The sequence below is a fragment of the Oryx dammah genome, unplaced genomic scaffold, assembly GCF_014754425.2.
Source record: "Oryx dammah isolate SB20612 unplaced genomic scaffold, SCBI_Odam_1.1 HiC_scaffold_28, whole genome shotgun sequence".
Classification (NCBI taxonomy): Eukaryota; Metazoa; Chordata; class Mammalia; order Artiodactyla; family Bovidae; genus Oryx; species Oryx dammah.
This window is the reverse complement of record NW_024070212.1, coordinates 78,032,884-78,057,130: the sequence shown is the minus strand read 5'-3', so window position 1 is coordinate 78,057,130 and position 24,247 is coordinate 78,032,884. Positions and strand designations below refer to the sequence as shown.

Genomic DNA, 24,247 nt, shown 5'->3' with positions numbered 1-24,247 from the left:
GGTCTTTTCCAATGAGTCAACTCTTTGCATGAGGTGGCCAAAGTATTGGAGTTTCAGCTTCAGCATCAGTCCTTCCAATGAACACCCAGGACTAATCTCCTTTAGGATGGACTGGTTGGATCTCCTTGTAGTCCAAGGGACTCTCAAGAGTCTTCTCCAACACCACAGTTCAAAAGCATCAATTCTTCGGTGCTCAGCTTTCTTCACAGTTCAACTCTCACGTCCATACAGGACCACTGGAAAAACCATAGCCTTGACTAGATGGACCTTTGTTGGCAAAGTAATGTCTCTGCTTTTCAATATGCTATCTAGGTTGGTCATAACTTTCCTTCCAAGGAGTAAGTGTCTTTTAATTTCATGGCTGCATTCACCATCTGCAGTGATTTTGAAGCCCCCCCAAAAAAGTCTGACACTGTTTCCACATCTATTTCCCATGAAATGATGGGACCAGATGCCATGATCTTCCTTTTCTGAATGTTGAGCTTTAAGCCAACTTTTTCACTCTCCTCTTTCACTTTCATCAGGAGACTCTTTAGTTCTTCTTTACTTTCTGCCATAAGGGTGGTGTCATCTGCATATCTGAGGTTATTGATATTTCTCCCGGCAATCTTGATTCCAGCTTGTGCTTCTTCCAGCCCAGAGTTTCTCATGATGTACTCTGCATAGAAGTTAAATAAGCAGAGTGACAATATACAGCCTTGACGTACTCCTTTTCTTATTTGGAACCAGTGTCCATGGTTTGTTCCATGTCCAGTTCTAACTGTTGCTTCCTGACCTGCACATAGGCTTCTCAAGAGGCAGGTCAGGTGGTCTGGTATTCCCATCTCTTTCAGAATTTCCACAGTTTCTTGTGATCCACACAGTCAAAAGCTTTGGCATAGTCGATAAAGCAGAAATAGATGTTTTTCTGGAACTCTCTTGCTTTTTGCATGATCCAGCAGATGTTGGCAGTTTGATCTCTGGTTCTTCTGCCTTTTCTAAAACCAGCTTGAACATCTGGAAGTTCACAGTTCATGTATTGCTGAAGCCTGGCTTGGAGAACTTTTGAGCATTACTTTACTAGCGTGTGAGATGAGTGCAACTGTGCGGTAGTTTGAGCATTCTTTGTCATTGACTTTCTTTGGGATTGGAATGAAAACTGACCTTTTCCAGTCCTGTGGCCACTGCTCAGTTCTCCAAAAGTGCTGGCATATTGAGTGCAGCACTTTCACAGTATCATCTTTCAGGATTTGAAATAGCTCAACTGGAATTCCATCACCTCCACTAGCTTTGTTTGTAGTGATGCTTTCTAAGGCCCACTTGACTTCACATTCCAGGATGTCTGGCTCTAGGTGAGTGATCACACCATTGTGATTATCTGGGTCATGAAGCTCTTTCTTGTACGGTTCTTCGGTGTATTCTTGCCATCTCTTCTTAATATCTCCTGCTTCTGTTAGGTCCATACCATTTCTGTCTTTTATCGAGCCCATCTTTGCATGAAATATTCCCTTGGTATCTCTAATTTTCTTGAAGAGATCTCTAGTCTTTCCCATTCTGTTGTTTTCCTCTATTTCTTTGCATTGATCGCTGAGGAAGGCTTTCTTATCTCTTCTTGCTGTTCTTTGGAACTCTGCATTCAGATGCTTATATCTTTCCTTTTCTCCTTTGCTTTTCACTTCTCTTCTTTTCACAGCTATTTGTAAGGCCTCCCCAGATAGCCATTTTGCTTTTTTGCATTTCTTTTCCATGGGGATGGTCTTAATCCCTGTCTCCTGTACAATGTCACGAACCTCCATCCATAGTTCATCAGGCACTCTATCAGATCTAGTCCCTTAAATCTATTTCTCACTTCCACTGTATAATCATAAGGGATTTGATTTAGGTCATACCTGAACAGTCTACTGGTTTTCCCTACTTTCTTCAATTTAAGGTTGAATTTGGCAAAAAGGAGTTCATGATCTGAGCCACAGTCAGCTCCCTGTCTTGTTTTTGCTGACTGTATAGAGCTTCTCCATCTTTGGCTGCAAAGAATATAATCAATCTGATTTTGGTGTTGACCATATGGTGATGTCCATGTGTAGAGTCTTCTCTTGTGTTGTTGGAAGAGGGTGTTTGCTATGACCAGTGCGTACTCTTGGGAAAACTCTATTAGCCTTTGCCCTGCTTCATTCCGTACTCCAAGGCCAAATTTGCCTGCTACTCCAGATGTTTCTTGACTTCCTACTTTTGCATTCCAGTCTCCTATAATGAAAAGGACATCTTTTTTGGGTGTTAGTTCTAAAAGGTTTTGTAGGTCTTCATAGAACCGTTCAACTTCAGCTTCTTCAGCATTACTGGTTGGGGCATAGGCTTGGATTACCGTGATATTGAATGATTTGCCTTGGAAACAAACAGAGATCATTCTGTCGTTTTTGAGATTGTATGCAGGTACTGCATTTCAGACTCTCTTGTTGATTGTGATGGCTACTCTGTTTCTTCTAAGGGATTCCTGCCCACAGTAGTAGATATATTGGTCATCTGAGTTAAATTCACCCATTGCAGTCCATTTTAGTTCTCTGATTCCTAAAATGTTGACGTTTACTCTTGCCATCTCCTGTTTGACCACTTCCAATTTTCCTTGATTGATGACCTGACATTCCAGGTTCCTATGCAATATTGCTCTTTACAGCACTGGCCCTTGCCTCTATCACCAGTTGCATCCAGAACTGGGTATTGTTTTTGCTTTGGCTCCATCCCTTCATTCTTTCTGGAGTTATTTCTCCACTGATCTCCAGTAGCATATTGGGCACCTACTGACCTGGGGAGTTCATCTTTCAATATCCTATCATTTTGCCTTTTCTTGCAAGGCAAGAATACTGAAGTGGTTTGCCATTCCCTTCTCCAGTGGACCACCTTCTGTCAGACCTCTCCACCATGACCCGTCTGTCTTGGGTTGGCCCACATGGCATGGCTTAGTTTCACTGAGTTAGACAAGACTGTGGTCCGTGTGATCAGATTGGCTAGTTTTCTGTGAGTATGGTTTCAGTGTGTCTGCCCTCTGATGCCCTCTCGCAACACCTACCCTCTTACTTGGGTTTTTCTTACCTTGGACTTTGGGGTATCTCTTCACAGCTGCTCCAGCAAAGCGCAGCCGCTGCTCCTTACCTTGGATGAGGGGTATCTCCTCACCGCCGCCCCTCCTGACCTTGGACGTTGGAGTAGCTCCTCTGGGCCCTCCTGCGCCCGCGTAGCTGCCGCTCCTTGGACGTGGGGTCGCTCCTCTCGGCCGCGCCCCTGGCCTCGGGTGTGGGGTCGCTCCTCTAGGCCGCCGCCCCTGGCCTCGGGTGTGGGGTAGCTCCTCTTGGCCGAAGCCCCCGACCTTGGACGTGGGGTAGCTCGTCTCGGCCGCCATCCCTGACGTTGGGCATGCGGTAGCTCCTCTGGGCCGACGCCCACGTCGGACTGGGTGGTAGCTCCTCTCGGCCGCCGGCCTGACCTCGGATGTGGAGTAGCTCCTCTCGGCCGCTGCCCCTGACATCGGACGGGTGGTAGCTCCTCTGGGCCGCCACTCTGACCTCGGGCGTGCGGTAGCTCCTCTCGGCCGACGCCCCTGACCTCGGGTGTAGGGTAGCTCCTCTCGGCAGCGCTTCTGAGCAGCCTGTCACAGCCGCCTCGCTTATTTTTTTTATTTTTTCATACTTTAAGTAAATAGAATCTCTCAATATTGATTTTGTTTTTCCTCTTATATATAGTGTGTCCTTTTGATCTCCAGTTCAATTCTTTCCTTTCTGGAAAGCTCTCCTGTATTATGGGCATCTCTGGTGGCTCAGTGGTAAAGAATCTACCTGCCAAACAGGAGACATGGGTTCACTCCCTGGATCTGGAAGATCGCCTGGAGAAGGAAATGGCAACCCACTCCAGTATTCTTGCCTGAGAAACCTCATGGACAGAGGAGCCTGGTGGGCTACAGTCCATGGGTTCGCAAAGAGATGAATATGACTTAACAACTAAACAACACAATTCCAGTATTATATCTTTTTGTTGGTCCATCTGTTCAGTTTTTCTATTATATTGGATGCTATATTCTTTGTCTTTATTGTGTTTTGTGTAAATTTTTCTTGCTGCCATGTTTCCTTTTGCTTTCCTACCTGTTTAGGGCAGAGGAGAACAGATCTGCTTATATTCCATAAGTATCTTATAATTTCTCAACCTTTTGGTTCCATGCATGCTATGCTCCAGGGACTTTGTCTTCAATATGCCCTCTCCCTGGAGTACCCTGCCCTCCACCCTCCCCGTCCATGTGCATCGCTGCATTCTCATCTCTACTCCAATATCCCCTCCTCGGTGAATTCTTCGTGTACTATCCTATCTATCCACATCTCTCTTCCTTCTTACCTTATAATCATGTGATGTTAGATATATATGTGTATTTTGGTGCTTCATACTTCCTTATGCCCCCACCCCAGGTGTACGGCTCAGAAAGCAGAGATTATATTTGTGTCCTTCATGGTTGTACTGCCAGTGCCCTCCACTGTATTTGACCACAGAAAAGGTTAATAAGTATCTGTCCAATTATAGAAAGTCTGGCCTGCAGCCTACAGTTAAGCCTGTGTAGGGGATACTTGGGGCAAAAATGTGGGCTCTGGTGAAATAATTTACAAATTCCTTTTGTTTCAACTGAGACACAATGGGACCAATTTCCCCCTAATTTGGTTCTAGAGAATGAGGAAGCAGAATTCTTAAACAGAAGAGCCTTTAAGCAAAAGTTTTTCAGATGCAGCACCTTCCTCAGTGCAATATACATCTTCCCTTACTGGGAAGAGGGCTTAGTGCTTTTAGAATAGCTTGTTTAAGAACAGGGATTTCAAGTTAGTCGTTGTCAGCTACGTCCTTAAACAGGACAGATCCTTCCACTGATGCCAGCAGATGTCCATGCCATCTGGGAATTCCTGCCTACTCGGAATGCTTGCCCACTCGGAATTCTTTAATTTCAATAAGCCATTTCCAAGATCCAAACTTATGATTCAAAACCAAATTTTCTATATCCTGTATTTATCAGTAGATCACTCAGTAATGATTATAGTCTATCTAGGTTTTTTATATCATTTACTACTAACCTATAAGCTCTTTGAGAGCAGTACCCACGTCTTAACAAATATCTAAAACTCAAGGATGTATAACAGGAGTCCAAGTGTCCCTGGAAGATCTCACTGAGCAGGAAGCATGCCCTCGAGCACTCTTGTTGCAGAGGGAACTGTGAGCGCACAGAGTGATAGGAGGTAGCATAAGCCCCTTCGCCAACATCTGGAGCACAGCTGCTTCTTAATCTTTTCACCATCTGTTAATACAAATTGGCTGAAATAGAATATGGAGGTCTCAGATATGCATACAAATTAATATTGTGTAAACAGATAAGATACGAGAGAGAAAAATCCTTCACAAAACAGATTTTGATGGTGATTAGTTTTAAGTTAATACTAAGTGGGTGGTGTGAATGCCCCACTGGGTTAGGGGAAACCATGGAAGAATAACTGACTTCTTTCAGCTTTAATCCTTCAGTGATTAATTGTAATGAACAGTCTGTTCTTATTTTCCCAACAACTGGGAAGAGATGGGTGGTCAGAAGCCTCCATGTTGGCTCCAGATCTTACTGGAGGTAGGAAGGGGCCCTGAGGTTGCTTGACCTTTTTGCAAGCTGCTGATCCCAGGCGGATGTTGGAAGTTGCCCTTCAGAAGTGCCCTTTTATTTCCATTAAGTGAAGGGCTTTCTTTTCTGCCTGGGAATGTGGTGGTGGACTCTGGCTCTGTGCCCTTCCTCTGGAGTGAATGCACTCCAAATTAGAAAAACAGAAATGTCCTAGTTCCTCTAGCTCTCCGCTGCCTTGTCTTGTTGCTGTGACCCCTCCTGCTCCAGCTGCCCTCCCCCAGGCTCTTGGTGTGGCTGAGAGGGGCTGGGGTCAAGGCCCAGTGGCCAGCACTGCTGGGAACATATTACCAGTCCGGAATTTAGTGACATCTCCCTGCACCTAGTACATCTTTTGGGGAGGTCTGAAAAACAACCTGTGAGGCACTGTAAGCAGTGATGCAACATGACTGCTTCTGGGAGACATTGAACTGCATGACATTTCTGCTTTCAGCATGGGCGGGCTGTTTGAACAGGACAGATCAACTTTTCCAGGCTGGGTTTTGAGATGAGGAAATCCCATTGGGCTTCCTGGATGGTGCAGTGGTGAAGAATCCACCTGCCAATGCAGCAGACGCAAGAGACGGGGGTTCAATCCCTGGGTTGGAAAGATCTCCTGGAAAAGGAAATGGCAATCTACTCTAGTATTCTTGCTTGGAGAATCCCATGGACAGAGGAGCCTGGTGGGCTACAGTCCATGGGGTCACAGAGAGTTAAACATGACTGAGTGACTGAGGACGCACTCAGCCAAGGATCCCATGAGGTTGGTTTTTCGTTCTCCTGATCAGAAACCAGGCAGCAGAACAGTCTCATGTGTAGTTAGAGGGAGGAAAGCAAGCTTTCGGTGCTTGAATATGATGCTATTTTATTTGATCTGTTGGACTTTCTGGTTTCCTCAACAGTGGGATATATTCACTTGGAATAGCCTGATAAGGAGCTGGAATACTGCTAGTCATTTAAAAGCATGTCTTTGAGGATTACTTTTAGTAAAAAATAAAAGCATACCACAGTTGCTGTTCTTTCTAAATGGAAAAATTATTAATGCTGCCACCTGTTGACAGAACTTGAGTGTGCATCAGTCCATTTGGTCAGTAATCCCTGCCTGCCTGGAATACCATATCCTCGTGGGACTGTATCCTGGGCCTTTCAGGAATAAACACAGCCCCAGCCCTCAGGGATCTTGTAATGTTAATAGGCACCGTGAGCCAGCATATTTAAAGAATAATGAATATCCATAGCTAGAGTGGCAAGTTCTCCTTGGGCCTGCCTAGTCTAAATCACTTAATTATGTGTTTAAAGACTTTATGTATGCATTGAAATACTTTCTGAACTATATAGTTCAGAATAAATATTCCTATTTAGATTCAGCTTTTCTCTTACAAGACTTCCAAGGGATCATGGTTTAACATTCTCTACATTTGTTAATTATTTGTTTCCTTTCAAATCCCAATATCTTAGCAATTCAAAATACTGAATTGAATCTCATATGAAGAGTAGCTTTCTAGAAGAGAATTTGGATGAGTGGATATCAAATGATAACTAAATGTATTCTAAAGTAAGTGCCCACATTTACCCCACTTCCCAAGTCAACATGACCATCTCATGTTCTGATACAGGGACATCTTGCTTGACAGGTTTCAGATAGTCTTCATTCTACCCCTCTGACTTCATGTTCTTTTTAAAAGATGTGTATGGATGCATAAGATGTCCTTTTAAAAATGGCTTGAAATGTTCTGGTCACGTTGCACCTCTTCTGATATTCTCTTCTGAGAAATACAAATGAATTACTTTAAGGATTTGCTCAGCCCACCTTGGAGACACTGATGTAAATCAATTTAAAGGATTCTGGAGCTACCATGCTGCCTTTTAGAATACTATTTCCTGTTTTATGGCCTGAAGTCTTTTATTTATTTATCCAATCCATTGATTTATGTATTTGGCTGCATTGGGCCTTCTAAGTTGCAGCATGTGGGATCTTTTGTTGCGATGTGCAGGCTTCTCTTTATTTGTGGCGTGGGGGCTTCAGAGCGCACCAGCTCAGTAGTTGCCCTGTGGCATGTGGGATCTAGTTCCCCGATCAGGGATCAGACCTGCATAGCCCAGAAAAACAGGCGGAGAAGGCTCAAGTTTGAAAGTGACCTAAAGGGTGATATTGGAGAGAATTGTAACCAGGCATGTTGACTGTTTTCATTGTTGCCATTGGACTAAATCTCAGGAGCTTGAATGATGGAGCCATTGATATACAAAATGCTTAGGACCGTGTAATATTAAGGCTTCATTTCAGTGCTCCCCAAAGTATTAAGTGCATATATTTAAATTTTTCACTTATCACAGGGAAATTTAAAATTGATTCATAAAAAATCATCTTTTTCAATAGATCAAAAGATATGGAAATTTGTAAAGCATAACATTTTACTTCTTAAATGCCATTTTTCCTATTAATGGAATTTTGTGTGCTTCCTCTTGGGCTTTTTGATCAACTAATACTCAAGTCATTTTTGGAGTCTGTATATACTAGCTACAGATTTTCTATGCAGTAAACATGGTTTATATATAAATTGTAAATTTATAAAACAACAAAAACAACCATGCATTCACTGCATTGGGAGGCAGATCCTTAACCACTGGACCACCAGGGAGTCCCTGTCCTAAAGCCTTAAAGTTAGGATCTGTAGATTGAAGGATATTCATATTTTAATTATCTCATAGACAGATGAACACTGTTCCCCTACTCCATGGAACATTTGTTCTTTGGGCTAACTAGAGTGACAGACAGGACCTGTGACCTGGGCTGTCAGCTGTGTCTGAGTTGAGCTCCCTGGTGCCTGGGTGGGGACCAGAATGCGGAGTCTGTGTGCTGAACTGTAACTATGGCAGAGTGCAAGCAACCAGCAACCCCCGGAAGTATTAGAAAATCTCAGAAGAGGAATTAAATATGGGTCTGAATGTGAGAGCCCAGTAGGTTGGCACTATCCAACATGTTTTTGAAATCTGTTCCTGGTGAATCCAGATTATTTTGTACACTATTCCATTTCCCACCAATTCCTCTAGAGGCCCTCAAAAAACTCAGAAACAGTTCTAGGGGAGCTGAGTAGACTGCCTTCTACCCTCATTAGACAAGGAAAGTTTAACCAAGATGTGAGTTTTTATTTGTTGGGAGAACTGCTCTTCTTAGAGCTGCCTCTTCTTTCTTAGGGCTTTTTTCAGCTCTACCCAAAGGATAAAGAACAATGCTTTCTTGTCAGGGTAGTAGCTAAGTGATGCTAGAAAATGAGGCCCCAGGGACTGTGACTGAGAATTCAGGTCTTTAAGTGATCTTTAAAATTCTGTACACACTCCTCAATTAAAATGTTGCTTACATGTGTGTGTGCTCAGTTGTGTCTGACTCTTTGCAACCCCATGGATTAGTGGCCCGCCCAGGCTCCTCTGTCCATGGGATTCTCCAAGCAAGAATACTGGAGTGGGTTGCCATTCCTACTCCAGGGGATCTTCCCAACCCAGGGACTGAACCTGTGTCTCTTGTGTCTCCTGCACTGGCAGGCAAATTCTTTACTGTCTGAGCCACCAGGGAAGTCCACACCCACATGCTGTGAAACCTCAATTCAGAAAGTCGATTTGTTTTTGTACTTAATCAAAAGAGAAGTTGCTTAATGCATTGATTTTAAAGTCATCAAGCCCTTAACAGAAAGAGGGCTACATATTTAGTTTACAGAGCTCAAGAGAGTCCTGTAATTTCATGGAATTATTTAGGAAGACTAATTATATATATCATGGAATTATATAAGGAAGGCTAATTAAAGAAGTATGCCACTGTGTGCCAGGCAGTGCTACCTTCCAGGGCTAAGGCCAAGGTGTCCACATTGTACTTGGTCTTAGGCAGATAGGATTTGATCTTTTACTTCCTCAAATACCAGGTAGTAATAATCTGATCGAACAGAAATTATGAGAGTCGAAAAAAATCTAATTAGCAGTTTATTTAAAGGCAATATATATTTTTTTCTATTTTGAAAACACTTTATCTCAGTTCCCATTGCAGAAGCACCATGAACATATTTCCAATCATAATTTCCCAGCAGGTGGGTGCCTTTATGTGAAGGGGATGCTTAGCCAGAGAGTCAGTGTGGGAGGATGGAGAGGATATAGCTGGGTGGCTATTGGCACAGGAGCCTAGAATTCAAGATTAGAAGTACCTATTTCTCTGCTGAAGCCAGCCTGAATACTAGATGACAAGAGGACAGCAAATGAGGATGGGAAAGCAGTCACTTTTGATGCTATCTCTAGTGTTGGAAAGGCTCTTGTGCCTGATGGGAGCATGTGTTTACCTTGGGTTAGGCTCATGATAGCCAATGGACTGAGACATGCTCTGCAAGATAAGTCTGTCCTTGCCTCTGCATGAACTTGCACTTTCCTTGTCATAAGAACAGAGTTGAAATGTGCCCTGGGTTTGGGTCTCTCTGTTCCTGTGTCCCTTTGCAAAGAGATACCACTTAATCTCATAAGAGATTCTGTAATAAACAACGTCAAATTTAAGAAAAGAAAGTTGGGCCATTGGATAATTTCCTTTACTGGAGAAATTAGAAAAGAAGCCCCAGGGAAAGCCTAGAATAAACTATCTGTTGTGAAACTCCAGTTTTGTTTTCCCAGTCCACTGCAGAACAATTCTCTTGCCAGATACAATAGAAACAAATTACTAGAAAAATTGAAAGGAAAAAACCACCAAATTCAAGCCCAAATTTTAGATTCAACAGCCTTAAAATTACTCCATGGAATTCCTATAAAATTTCTAAATATTTTTTCTCATTTCTGTACTTACTGTGACCAAAGCTTACACTGGACTTCAGACCAGATGTTGAGTTTAGTAAGATGTAGGTAATGGATAATTTCTCATGGAACTTCAAAATACTGTAAGCAAGTTCATCAGGGCATAAACTTTGGAAATAATTCAAGGCCCTGTACTAAGTTGCTCATCAGTGTTAATTTTTTAGGAGCAAAAGGGTACAGAATGATCAAGACAGAAAAGTCCCATTTCTCAGAGAGTGAGTGAGAAAGGGATAGAAAATAAACATGAATACTTGGAAATTATTCATAGTAATAAGTAATAGAAAAATTGAAGAGAAGAAGGTAGATAATGAGAGGGAAGTGGGACTATTTTAAATATAGTAGTGTAAGAAGTCTCCCCGAGGAAGTTTTATTTATGCAAATATCTCAAATGATAAACAGTCATGTTCAGAGATCTGTAGGAAGAACATTCTAGGCCGAGGACAGCCAGTGCAAAGGCCCTGAGGCAGAGGTATCTTTGACCCAAAGGTAGTGAGACCTGAGGAGAACAATACTGAATGCAAGCTGATATGGCCAAAGTCAACTGTAGATAAGGAAAATGGTGTCATGGGCAGCCCAGAGGTGAAGCTGTGCAAACAGGTGAGTTGGATTATAGCTGGGGAACATGTAGGAACAAGGAATCAGGAATCTCATCCATGACTTAGCTCAGACTCCTGGTAATGGAATATGCAAAAGATGATGGATGAGGAGGCTGGGAGGAATGGGCTTTGGAGAAAAGGGCCTGGCCTTTTAGACAGGCAATAAGAAAGGCTTTGAAGGGAGCATTGGAGAGTTTTCTGCAGAGGTTGTTACCTGGAGCAGGGGCATAGAGACAACTTTGGGTGGGTTTTGTCATATTCAACTGAACAAACACTCTGATATCACCTTGGCATCCATACAACTTGGGGATTGTAACACAGGATGTGGCATGCTCATGTTTGAATAACTGACTTCCTATAATAGGAAAAGGAGTTCTTTGATGGTTAAGTGTTTTAGGGCCATGAAGACCCATCTTTACAAAGTTCTCTTGTTACTTCTAGTGATGAAAGGGTAGAGATGAGATGGTGTCCTTTTTGAAGGGATTTAAAAGTTTCTCTTCTGAATATTGCATCTTCTGTTATACTTTCTTTCCTGTTCTTCATCCGTCTGGCTCTTTTACCTAACTAAGACTTAAAGGACATTTTTTTTAAGTGATATTGGATACAGTCAGGTTTTTAACAACAGATCAACCTGACAAACTGTTTAGAAACAAGATACTACTGTGTAGTTCTATCCCAGCCAAACCTGGAGTGAAATTTAAAGCAGGTCAATCCCTGGAGGGGTGATTGTTCAGTGGCTAAGTCATGTCCAACCCTTTGCAACCCCATGGACTGCAGCACACCAGGCTTCTCTATCCTTCACTATCTCCTGGAGTTTGCTCAAATTCATGTCCATTAAATCAATGATGTTATCTAACCATCTCATCCTCTGCCACCCCATTCTCCTTTCACCTTCAGTCTGAACCAGCATCAGGGTCTTTTCCGATAAGTCAGCTCTTCATTTCAGGTGGCCAAAGTGTTGGAGATTCAGTATCAGTCCTTAGAATATTCAGGGTTGATTTCCTTTAGGATTGACTGGTTTGTTCTCTTTGCAGTCCAAGGGACTCTCAAGAGTCTTCTCTAGCATCACAATTCAAGAGCATCTATTCTTTGGCACTCAGACTTCTTTGAGAGTGGTCCAACTCTCATATTACTATTAGGAAAACATTACTACTGGAAAAGTACATTACTACTGGAAAAACCATAGCTTTGACTAGATGGAGCTTTGTTGGCAAAGTGATGTCTCAGTTTTTTAATACACTGTCTAGGTTTTTGTCATAGCTTTTATTCCAAGGAAAAAAGTGTATTTTAATTTCATGGCTGCACTAACCATTTGCAGTGATTTTGGAGCCCAAGAAAATAAAATCTGTCATTGAGGGTGAAAGAGGAGAGTAAAAAAGCTGACTTAACATTAAAAACACTAAGATCATGGCATCTGGTCCCATCACTTCATGACAAATAGAAGGGGAAAAGTGGATGGGGAAAAATATATATATAATTTGGGATCAGCTAACTGCAAAAAAGAAAATAATACCTGTGAGTCCAAATTTCAATTGCAGCTTATTTCCCTATGTTTAGCAAACTAGGGTGAATTTATAAGTTTTGCAGTATCCATATGGTTTCAAAAGTATCAGTTCTTTTTGAGACTGGAATTTTGCCCATCTTACGGTTAAGGTGCAGGCTCAAATGAAGGTCTGAGTGAAGGGTTGAACTTTAATTGATTTGGATTTTAAAAATGTGTGTGTGTGTGTGTGTGTGTGTGTGTGTGTGTATTTAGTGGTAACCTAAGAATAATATACTCCAGGGATGGGGGAGCCTGGTGGGCTGCCATGTATGGGCTCACACAGAGTCGGACACGACTGAAGCGATTTAGCAGCAGCAGCAGCAAGCTATTACAAGGACTTCCCAGGTGATGCTAGTGGTAACGGGCCTGCCAGCCAATGCAGAGGATGTAAGGGACGTGGGTTCAGTCCCTGGATCAGGAAGATCCCCTGGAGGAGGGCATGGCAACCCACTCCAATATTCTTGCCTAGAGAATCCCATGGACAGAGGAGCCCGGCGGACTATGGTCCATAGGGTTGCAAAGAGTTGGACACAACTGAAGTTAGTTAGTACATACACACACACAAGCTATTACAACTAAAAGGACACAAATATAAATTTGTCCCTTTGGTTTTTTAACAGAACAGGAAATGGAGGTGTTACAACTTGCCCAAGGTCACACAGGTAGTTAAAAGCAGAGCTTACACCAGAGCTGGGACTAGTCTAGTTTTTAGTACTTTTTGCTTTTATCATGTGACTCCCTTAATATTTTATATTCCAAATGCTGAAGCTAGATTATAAAGTAGCATAGTTTCTGCTAATATTCAATTTATTGAAATTGATATATATTCCTGATTTTTAAGGTTCCTTTCTGGGTAATATTTGTGCAGATTTGATTATTCTGTCTCTGAAAATAATTCCAACAGCTAATTAGAATTGGTACGTGTCTTGAATTTGATATATTTTGTTTTGGCATTTAGGTTTTCCTCGAACATTAGTTCAAGCTGAAGCCTTGGACAGAATATGTGACCTGGATCTAGTGATCACTTTGAATATTCCATTTGAAACACTCAAAGATCGTCTCAGCCGACGTTGGATTCACCCTCCCAGTGGAAGGGTATATAACCTGGACTTCAACCCACCTCATGTACATGTAAGAGTATACAAAGTACTTTCACACATTGGCAAGGAGGTAAAACATTTCAGTTGAAAAGTGGGGGAACAATATGAATAGGCTATTCTGAAAAGAGCAAATATACATAGCCAACAAATATTTTAAAATTATCATTCACTTGTAATGAAGGAATGTAAATTAACACTTTTATTGCTGGTTAGGATCTGGGAACACAGTACTGTTGTCTGTATTAAGTATACGAAATGTTAATCATCTTTTAGAGAAGCAACCTAGCAACGTACATTAAAAATTTTAAATACATATTTCATTCAACCCACTTCTGGGAGTACAGTCTATGAAAATGTAAGCACTAGCAGGTAAGGTCATGTACACAGTAAGGCTTATTTTGGTGCTGTTTGTAATGGGAAAAATAAAACTTGAAAACAATACAAACATTCATCTCTAGGGGTGGCTAAATAAAATTGGCAGTAATCACATTTTGGAATATTATGTAGTCAGTAGAAAGAAAATTGAGTTAGTACTATATTCATTGGGAAGATTTCCCAGAGAAGGAAATGGCGACCCACTCCAGTATTCTTGCCTGGAGAGTTCCATGGACAGAGGAGCCTGTCCATGGAACAGGCTACAGTCCATAGTGTTGCAAAGTGTTGGACGCAACTGAGTGACTAGTGCTTTACTTACTATATTCTTTGGCCTAGAGTAATATTTTTCCCTGGGTATTGTTAAATGACAGATGCAAACAGCAGAATGATTCCATTTTTGCAAAACCATGACCACCCTTATTTATACATATCTGTTTACATGATTATAAGTGCTCTCTAGCTTCATAAAAGTAGGGATAAAGATACAAAGGATCTATCCTGGGCTGCCAGTGTTTGGGGCTGGGACAGAGTAAGGCACAGGGTTAGAGTGAGTGGGGTCATGTGAGTAGTGAGCATGAGGGTGTACAGGGATGAGAGAGAGCCAAAGGCATAGAAGATTGCCCTTTAAAAGAACTTCACGATATAATAACTATGTGTCTGCATAAAGTTAAGTACATGTAAAGGTATATGGTTAAAGAAACTTTTGGCAAACTCATTTAAAGAGTTACTGTTCTTCCTGGTAAAGGCATGAATTAGTTAATCTGATCATTCTTATTTGCTAATATATAGTATTACTTGCTCCTATCTAAATGTGAAAGGTGTGGCTATTGTGTCTTACTGGTTTAATGTTTATGGACTAGGGTAGACTTGAATATAGTCAATAACAACTATAGAAAACTACTTCAAGGGGTTATGGATGGATGCCATCTAGTTCCTTAAGTCATCATTAGGTTCTTATAAGTCCTTTTCATATAGGTTAAGCAGCAGTCTCCTTTTGAAGTCTTCTTTTAAAAATATATGTTATTCTGGAATTCCTTTGTAGAGCCCTTCCATCATTCCATCCCCAAAAACAAGTATGGGGGAAAAATGGATAAGGAGGAAAAGAAGGTTCTGAGTTGGCACTGGAATCTAACACAAATACATCATATTTTGGCTCTCCTCAGACTTGCTGATGTGGAGAGTCTTGTAGAATTTGAGTTTCTTTGCAAAGCCTGGGTACCCCTAAAAGAGCACTGCAGTTGCAGTGCTATTTCCAAAGACAGCAATGGAAGTGCCAGTTTAGGCCAAGTCAGCCAGCTGCTATGACCAAGCTCCCCTGGGAGAGATGCTGTTGTCCTAGCATCCTTCTGCTCTTTCTGGAAGCAGTGTTGTGTTTCTGGGTGCTCTGAAGTCCTGGAGATGATTCCTGAGCTTTGCAGCAATAAGTAAAATATAGGAGAGGAATGAGTGATGGATCTCCTTCTCCCACCCGTCATCTCTCCTGTTCCATCAGGGTAATAGCCCTGTATTACAAACATGATAATTATGTGGCTCACCAGTAAATTCTAAGTGTCAGTTACATACTTAAGGCTTTGTGCTGTATTGGAATTTTAGTGCATTTCAAACTTGCAGGCAATTTTGGATTATCCGGTTGAATGCCCAAGCCTTCTGCTCTGTGCCTAAGTTCTGCTCTATTCTGCCTTTTGACAGATTGATTTCCTGTGACTGTCTGCCTTGGTAGTCCAATAGCCATGGACATGGGAGGTGAAATTCTGAGGTGTCCATTTTGGTTTTGTATGCAGATATAGCTCCTGGGGAAGTTAAAGTACACCTAAAAATCAGATTTTCTAAAATTACAGTTTTTCAGTTGCCAGAATGTTTGTTCGTGGTTATCATGGGTATATGATTCATGCCTATTTTGTTCTAACTTTAGATGTCATTATTTGATTTGCTAAAATAACCTGACTAAGTTTAATCTTAGAGGAACTACGTGATAGAATATGAAAGTAGCAAAAACAGGACTGACATACCTTCTCTTTGATTAGCGTTTTTCCTAAGGAAGCCGTTTGGTTCTTTGAGACATTCATTTTCCATTTTAAGAACTCAAGCTTTAGAAAGAAGCTAGTTTTAGGAATATTTAGAGGACCAAAGTGACATTGTCTTGTCTAGTGGCTATTTTTTTGTTGGGCGAAGTAAGATGGAATTTTAAACTATGGATTAAAGGTGTCATTTATCAAGCAGTGGAATATGTTTGGAAATATCAGGAATCTTAAAGATTTAATGTTTCATCTCTTATGAAAAAAGCTTAACATACTTACTAATGCTGTTTGTTTTTCAACCACCTTCATCATTCTTATTGTCCCCTGGGGCTAACTCATCAGGTGGTGGGAATCAAAGGTGAATGTAGTTTTGCCCGGGAAAGTTTTTACGTATGGAATGGGTTAAGTGTTGGCCACACTAGCTGCTGTCTCTGCTATTTGTAGGGGATTGATGACGTCACTGGTGAACCATTGGTCCAGCAGGAGGATGACAAACCTGAAGCAGTTGCTGCCAGACTAAGACAGTACAAGGATGTGGCAAAACCAGTCATCGAATTATACAAGTGAGTGTGCTTCAGTGTTTCCATGCCACTTGGCCAACTGAAAAGGTGTGGCTCCTCATGGGAAAGACAGTGGGTTGCAGTTTCTTTAAGCTTGGTAAACCTGAAAGGCCAAATACCTCTCAGATGAAATCAGATGAAATGCTGGTGTGTACATGGGAAAGAATGCCTGGTATTTTTATGCTTAAACTCTTATAAGGACCACAGCCTGATCATCTCTGTGTGATTAGAAATTTGCATCTAGACATTTTCATTTTCTTAAGGGACTGAAATAATGGTTTTACATTTTGATACGCCCACGTGTAAATATATGACTTGGCCAGAAGATTAGAAGGGACTTTTTGGCTTAGATATGTCTGGACGGAGTTTAATAAAGAACTAAAGCTATAAACTACACGTTGCAAATTCAGATAACTACAGGGGCTAGACAGGTGATGGAAATGAGTGTCAAACCTGGTGGGGGGCATGTCAAGCTGGGCAGTTGAGTGACAGTTGAACTAGACAGCTCCTCTGTTGCTCGAGCCAATTATAACCATGGAAGCACTCAGGCTAAGTGTGGCCAGTGAGCCTGTTTTTCAAAAGAAGCAGAAGTCAGGCTTTCTCTGCAGAAGAAAATCCCATATTTTATAATATATTGGCAAAAAAAATTAAAAAAAAAATTTTGGCTATGTTGCAGGTTGTGGTATCTCATTTCCCCATCCAAGAATTGAACCTGGACCCCTGGCAGTAATAGCAGTGAGTCCTAACCATTGGACAACCAGGCAGTTCCCTAAAAAATTTTTAATAGCTTGGATGCCAAACAAAGCCCATGTATGGACTGCATTCAGGACAGCAGTGTACAGCCTCTGCTGTAATCATTGTCTGATCTTGTAGCCCCCAAATAATTTAGCCAGCCTTTAGATATGAAGTTCTTGACCATTTATTAGGATACATCTTGTGTTTCATGATCTATAACAAGGGTTTTAGAGTAGCAAGATTTGTCACTGATTTGCTTTTCACTGTGTGTATTGAGGCAGATTTGGGGTTGTCCCTATAACGTTATCATGTTTTTAAAGGGGAGAAGAAGAGGTGGCATGACATCAAGCTTTTCAGCGTTGCAGAGGATAGGGCTTTATTTAGTTGTACCGGACTGGGGGTGTTGATACATTGGTTTTGGGACTCAGTGATGTGTGATGTAGACCAGGAGATTGTGTTTACATTATACCCAGGATCTTCATCTGTGCTGATATCATGTCAAAAGGAAACCTAAAATGCCCTGTATGTCGGACTTTGTTTTTCAGGAGCCGAGGAGTGCTCCATCAGTTTTCGGGAACCGAGACTAACAAAATCTGGCCCTATGTTTACACGCTTTTCTCGAACAAGATCACACCTGTTCAGTCCAAAGAAGCCTACTGAGCCTGCGCAGTGGAAGAGCCAGGAAGATATGGTCATTCGTTCAGCAGTGTGTGTAGTGTTGGTGCCATGCCCCAGTTAGCAGCTAGCTGAGATAGCTTGCAATGTCTTTTCTAGTTTAAATGGTGAACAGACATGAAAACTAATGAATAGAATGAGTTAATGATGAGGCTCTTCTCTGCCTTTCTAAAAGAGGGGCCACCTACACGTGTTTAAGATGTCCCTGCACAGGTCTCAAGTTCTTTATAAGAAAGGAAGCAACACAGGCTGGATTCCAAGCGGTGTATCACCCAAGCTCTAGTTGATTTTCCATGGCCAGATTGTTGCCATAATAGCTTTTTCACACGTGAGGGTGGTGCTCCCTGCCTCTCCCCAGCCCCTAAAGGCTGTTGAAACATAGCACCAGGAGGCCTGAGAATGCCAGGGGCTATAGCTGCCTCTGTCCCTGGTTCTCTGGCATGTGCCCTCCTGGTGACGGTGGGATTGAAACAGTAGCTCTCAGTGATTGCTTCTCTGGCCTTGAGTGACTGTCCACAGTTCATTTTTTTTTTCTGTTAGGAATGACGCCTTCTCTGCATCCGTACTCCACTGAATCTCTTTTTTCAGACATCCTGGAATGAAAGGACTTGGTTTCTACTACTTTTATTAGACATCTGTTTTCTCCCTCCCTAGACTATTAAGTAATATTGTTCCTGCTTTTATCCCTCTCAAATTCCTGTCTGAGAGCTGAGAGCTGGGGGACAACGTTCAGTCTCTTTACGCACCAGGAACTGAACTGTGTGGAGGGTCTACTTAAACTGTTGGTCTGACTCTCATGAGTTGATACCGCTCCTTTCTTTTATGTGGCAAAATAAAACCCTAAGAGTCTTTGGGGAACTCTCAAAAACTGGGAAATATTCACCTGCATAAATGTTAAAAGATTGTATCTTATGCATAGAAGTAAATAAGACCATATGGAATTACTGGACTGAAAGAATAGTTTAGCCTATAGTGAAGACAAAAAAATATATATTTTGAAATGCTGCTAAATATTGATGCTGACAGTGTTTTTCTCATGTGAGTGACCCAAGCATATTATAAATAGTTGGTAAAGGGAATGGAGCCTGTAGGGTCAAGGAAAATGTTGCACTAGCTGTGCCTAGACTCATAATGACAGCTTTATGATTATGGGATTTGATAAAATTGTAATTTTTTATTCTATTCCAAAGATGCTTTCTATAGGATGGCCATTAAGTCTAGAAATATAGATCACACTATTTTGTCATTCATTAGAATGTAGTATCAATAAATGATTTATTAAGAATTTGCCTGGTTTCCAGACTTGGTGGCCACTAATGCTCACCCTCCTCTGGGAAAGACAATGAAAGTTGCCTTAAAAATAGATATTTCTCTTCATGCATCGTGCTTGTACCAGCGAGGGTCCTTTACTATTTCCAGGAGTGACTTCTGTCTAACTCTTGATACTTCTGAGAAAACAAAAGCCTTTCAGCATAGGTGATGTTGGAACACATTATTTATTTTCTGAAAATGTCACAGTGAATTTCCAGTCATTCACTGACCCATGGATTCTGTATGGTAGCCATGCATCTTCTCTACAAACACTACCCCCACTCTGGCCAGTCCCTCTTACTTTGTCCCGTCATGTGAATGTTCTTTGGCTACCTTAGTGGAAACACAGACCAGTTTCCTCCTCATCCTCTGAATCCAAGTGAAGTAAGATTATTTACTTTCTAGGTTTATGCAGTTAAAATGCCCAGTTCAGATTTGTGAAATATCAGTGCATGACCGTGACTTTTGAGAAGAGTTGTGTTTGAATGCCAGTTGATGGGGATAGGGTGAAAATCAGACATGCAGATACAGCTCAGGTTTCCAGGGGAACCAGGCATAGAGAAAAACAAGTCTTATTTGAGGAAAATTGCACAATTTAGAGTAGTTTTGCCATGGAGACAATTTCCATAAAGTAGGAAAAGTAGAAAGTTAAGGTTATTATAGGGATCATTCAGGAAAGTGTGTGCTTTTTTGGAAGCAGAAAAATCTTCAAAACTTTCCTCCCTTCTGTTGATGTTTATCAGATGCTGCAATGTAATCATGGGCTTTGGAGTTTTGGGGAAGAGGTATGGGAAATAGCCTAGGTGATCCCTGACTCAATACTCTGCTCCTTCATCCTTCCCTCCCTTCTCCCTTCCAGCAAAATAGACACTTAAAGCCAGTGTCAGTCGCTCAATGCATCTCAACAGTGTGTGCTATTTCTGAGGTTGCACTGCAGTAGAGGGCAGTCACCTTTGCTAGGTGAGACCATAATGAAAGCCAAACACTGTTTCCACGGGCTTTTGAAAGATGATGCTTGTTTGATGATGTTCGATAGCCTAAAAAAAAAATGTTTCTGGTTTTCTTCAACAAAGTCTAGCTTTTCCTTCAATGATTTTGCACTAAAATAAATAAAATTTTCTTGAAAATATTTTGACCAAGATAAAATTAAAGGGATCTGTTTAGTTTTCCTTCTACTGCCACATGTGAGGTTCCATCAAAGCTAGGCACAAAGAGTAGTTTGGGTGGTTTCTAAAATTCCTACATATCCCCTCCTGCTCTGATTCTAGCCAGCTCTGCATTCATTTTGCTTTCTCTTATCCCCACCAGCTTCCTGCTTATTTAGAACTTGAAAACACTGCTGTGTTCCATATACTCTAAAGCAAGCATATAATAGGTACCATGTATTGAAGGCCTGCTGAGTGTCATGCGTGTATAGTTTTAGGACATTTGCAAACATCTCATTTAATCTTGCCAGTGTCCTTTGAGACAGGCATGATCCCATGTTTATGAACAAAGCGAGGGTCGGCGGAGTAAAGCATCTTGACCTGGCTTCTGCTGCCAACGTGCAGTGTAGACACCCTTGAATGCAGGTTTCCTGGCTCTGCTCCTAGATGGTAACCACCTGCATCCTGTCGCAAGCAATGCAGGGCTCTGAGCTTGCTTGTATATCCAAGTGGCCTCACATCCAGAATGGCAGGGTTCACTCTGCTGACATCCACCTCTTTATGAGGGTGTTCCTTTTCCTTTTTCCCTTTTGCTTAAGCAAAGGAAGCTGCTAGAGGAGAGTCTGAGCCCTTGATCATCCATAACTGCTCACTTATAAGTAAAATGAGGGCTTCCCTGGTAGAGAATCTACCTGCTTTGCAGGAGACCTGGGTTCGATCTCTGGGTTGGGAAGATCCCCTGGGGAAGGGAACGGCTACCCACTCTAGTATTCTGGCCTGGAGAATTCCATGGACTATATAGTCCACAGGAGTTGCAAAGAGTGGGACATGACTGAGTGACTTTCACTTTTGTACGTAAGTAAAATCAAAGGCTGTCAAAGTAGGCCTGGCTTGGGTCCAGGCTACTCTGTGGCAGCGGCAAGCTCACAGTGCTACCTTGTTCTCTCAGTGTCCATGGTTTTGTGTCCCTGAAGGGACCCTGATGCTTGTGCCACCCCAGCCATGGTGCTTACAAACTCCCCTAGACTCCTGGGAGCCCTCCAGACACTAAATACTTGGTTTCCCTGACAGCAGAACAAATGACTCCCTTGCCTCCACCCCCAAACAAGGCCCCCATAGTAACTGATCTTTCCTATAGTGCTAGCCAGTGAATGAATGGCGATTGAGCTCCTAATCCAGGGTCACCCTCCCTGCGTGACATTGCACATTAACATGGTCCTGAACGCCAAATCTGCGTCTTTGCCTGCCCTCTGGTGTGGTGGCACTGCTTATCACTCACAATTCTGGAAGAAATGGCTTCCCATCTCACCTGCCTTCTCCAGGGTGACTCTCAAAACCTTCCAATAGCTCAGCTCACATGAGCTCCAGCTTCATCCAGGGTGTGCTCCTCTCATTGGTAGGGAAGGGGAAAAGGTAAGAATAGCCATAGGCAATGGAAGATTCTTGGGAGATAGGTGATGCTGTGGCGTCTCCTGCCATTTCTAGGTTGAGTTTTTTTCTTTTCTGGCCACACCGTGAAGCATGCAGAACTTACCCAGCCAGGAATCGAACCTGTGCCCTCTGAAGTGGAAGTGCAGAGTCTTAATCACTGGACTGCCAGGGAAGCCCTATAGGTTGTTGACAGGATAAATTTTGATAGAAAGATGCCCATGTAAACCCATAAGTAGAGTTTTTATACTTTTTAAATCACTGGAAACTGAGTTCAATATCTGATTTTGGTTATTTGTTTAAAGAAGTTTTAACTACCTGCTTGTGGTGTGTGTTGGGGGCAGGAGGGGAGGGAGAAGTCTTGGCTTAAATCATAAAGACAGCAAATTTCCAAGTATGTTCAGGTATCAAAAGGGCTTGGTAGTCATTGTTTATTGGTGCTATGTGCACTCCATCCATTATTTAATTAAATCCTCAACAATTAGCCTATGTAATAGTATTATCTCAATTATCTTGCCTCCTTGTGTTTTAAAACTGAAATGCTCCTGTTTACTTAACCTTTTCCTATATGTATAGGGATTAATCAGGAAATTCAAAAAGGCTTTTTTTATGTTTCTCTAGTTTGTGCTCCCTATTCTCATGAATAGGTAAAACAAGATATTTGCTCCCACCTGGAATCTTTGCTTTTGGCTCTAGTGTCAAGACAGGAAATGGGCATCAGTGGGGCCTGGCGGTAGCTGCACACTGTCTATACAGAGGACGGTGTTTCGTCTGTCCCCTGCTGGGTCACGGGATCTCGGGAGGCATTCATATCTACCTGATGGATTTTATGTATTGCTTTTCACTTAATAGACAATATCTTTTCTTGCTGCAGTAATTTGGCCAGAAAGGCAATTCATAAGACAGAGTCATGTCTATAGTATGAATTGCGCTCTATTCCCCGCCATCTTCAGCAGCTTCCTCGTCTGTTTGGTGTTTCAGAAGAGGAACCCAGGAACAGACACCTTTTAATGTGGGAATGTGGTCTGGTCATAAGGTCCCTTTCCTTATATAACTGACCCAGTCTGGTTTCCAGAGGCAACGTGTGCAAGACCCAGATGACGGGGGAACTGTGAAGCCGTATTTCAACTGTGAGGAAAATTTGCTTCCTGCGTCTGTTGAGACATAATTACAGTTGCTGATAAATGCCATACCTTATCTTTCTTTTAACAAATTGCACAGTTCTTGCCAAAATAAATGTCATTATCTGTATGCTTCAGGAAATTCCCTAAATTCGTGTGTGTGTGTGTGTGTGTGTGTGTGTGTGAGAGAGAGAGAGAGAGAGGTAGTGTGTGTTTTGGGAGGGGTAGTGTTGGATATATTCATTCCTTCTTTGGTGATAATTAGGCTATTCTAGAAAGCACAGTGTCATTCTTGAAATAAAAGATTTCCTGTTTAAGCACATGTCAAAAGAGCATTGCACCTTGAAGATTCTCACTGGAGTTGATGTGTGTCTAATTTCATTTCATAAAACCTTTCTCTTGAGACAGAAATGTGCTAAATAAAAACAAAGTTTTGTGTTTAATTTAGAGAAGAATAAAGGGAAGAAAAATGAAAACTCAGTCATTACGTCAGCTCCAAGGTGTCAGGGCACAGAGGGCTTCCCTAGTTTTATGAGAATTTGTACTACTGATTTTTATATATTCTTGTTTTTGAGATGAGTAGATCTCGGGAGATTGTTGCATTACAATGGCATTTCACCGTGATTCCTCTCAAGCTCAAATCAGTTCTCTAACCTAATGACAACTTGCTTCTGGTTTACTCTCCTGTGAAATGTCAGCTCCATTTTCCCAGAAGTTGTGTGTTTACGATGAGTCAGTGCTTTTCCTCAGTGTGAAAATTATCAGCCCTCTTGATTTTGGTGTATGTGCTTATTCAAAGTATCTAAACCTGTAGTCTAATCTGTACATGCTCTGTTAATTGTGTTATTGATGATTTTATCTGGCTTGAAGATCGATTCATACTTTTTAATTTGATAGAAATAAAGTTTTTTCTGCTTATAACTAGTGAATTCATTTAACATTTCTATATAGCCTTTTATACTTGGCAGTACACACCTTCACAAATACTCTCATTTATGCCACTCTGGCACCTTCCTATTATCAACAGTGTTTTCTCCACTTTGAAGATGGGGAAAACTGAGAATATAGTGTTCCCTGGATAATGTGATAGTTGGTAGCAGAACGAGACCCCAAATCCAAGATTTATGACCCCCCAGTCTCATTTTTGCTATAGTCTGTTGCCTCACTTTGTTTACCTT

General features: G+C 41.8%; 1 protein-coding gene across 1 annotated transcript in view; it reads left to right on the top strand.

Moving 5' to 3' along the window:
- Positions 1–23,990, top strand: part of AK4 (adenylate kinase 4) — a 92,881-nt gene extending 68,891 nt beyond the window's left edge. The window contains exons 3-5 of the mRNA XM_040232666.1: positions 13,560–13,732; positions 16,539–16,657; positions 17,935–23,990. Coding sequence (XP_040088600.1) covers positions 13,560–13,732; positions 16,539–16,657; positions 17,935–18,049 — 407 coding nt within the window. The 3' untranslated portion in view covers positions 18,050–23,990. The remainder of the gene's footprint in view (positions 1–13,559; positions 13,733–16,538; positions 16,658–17,934) is intronic.
- Positions 23,991–24,247: the final 257 nt, after the last annotated feature.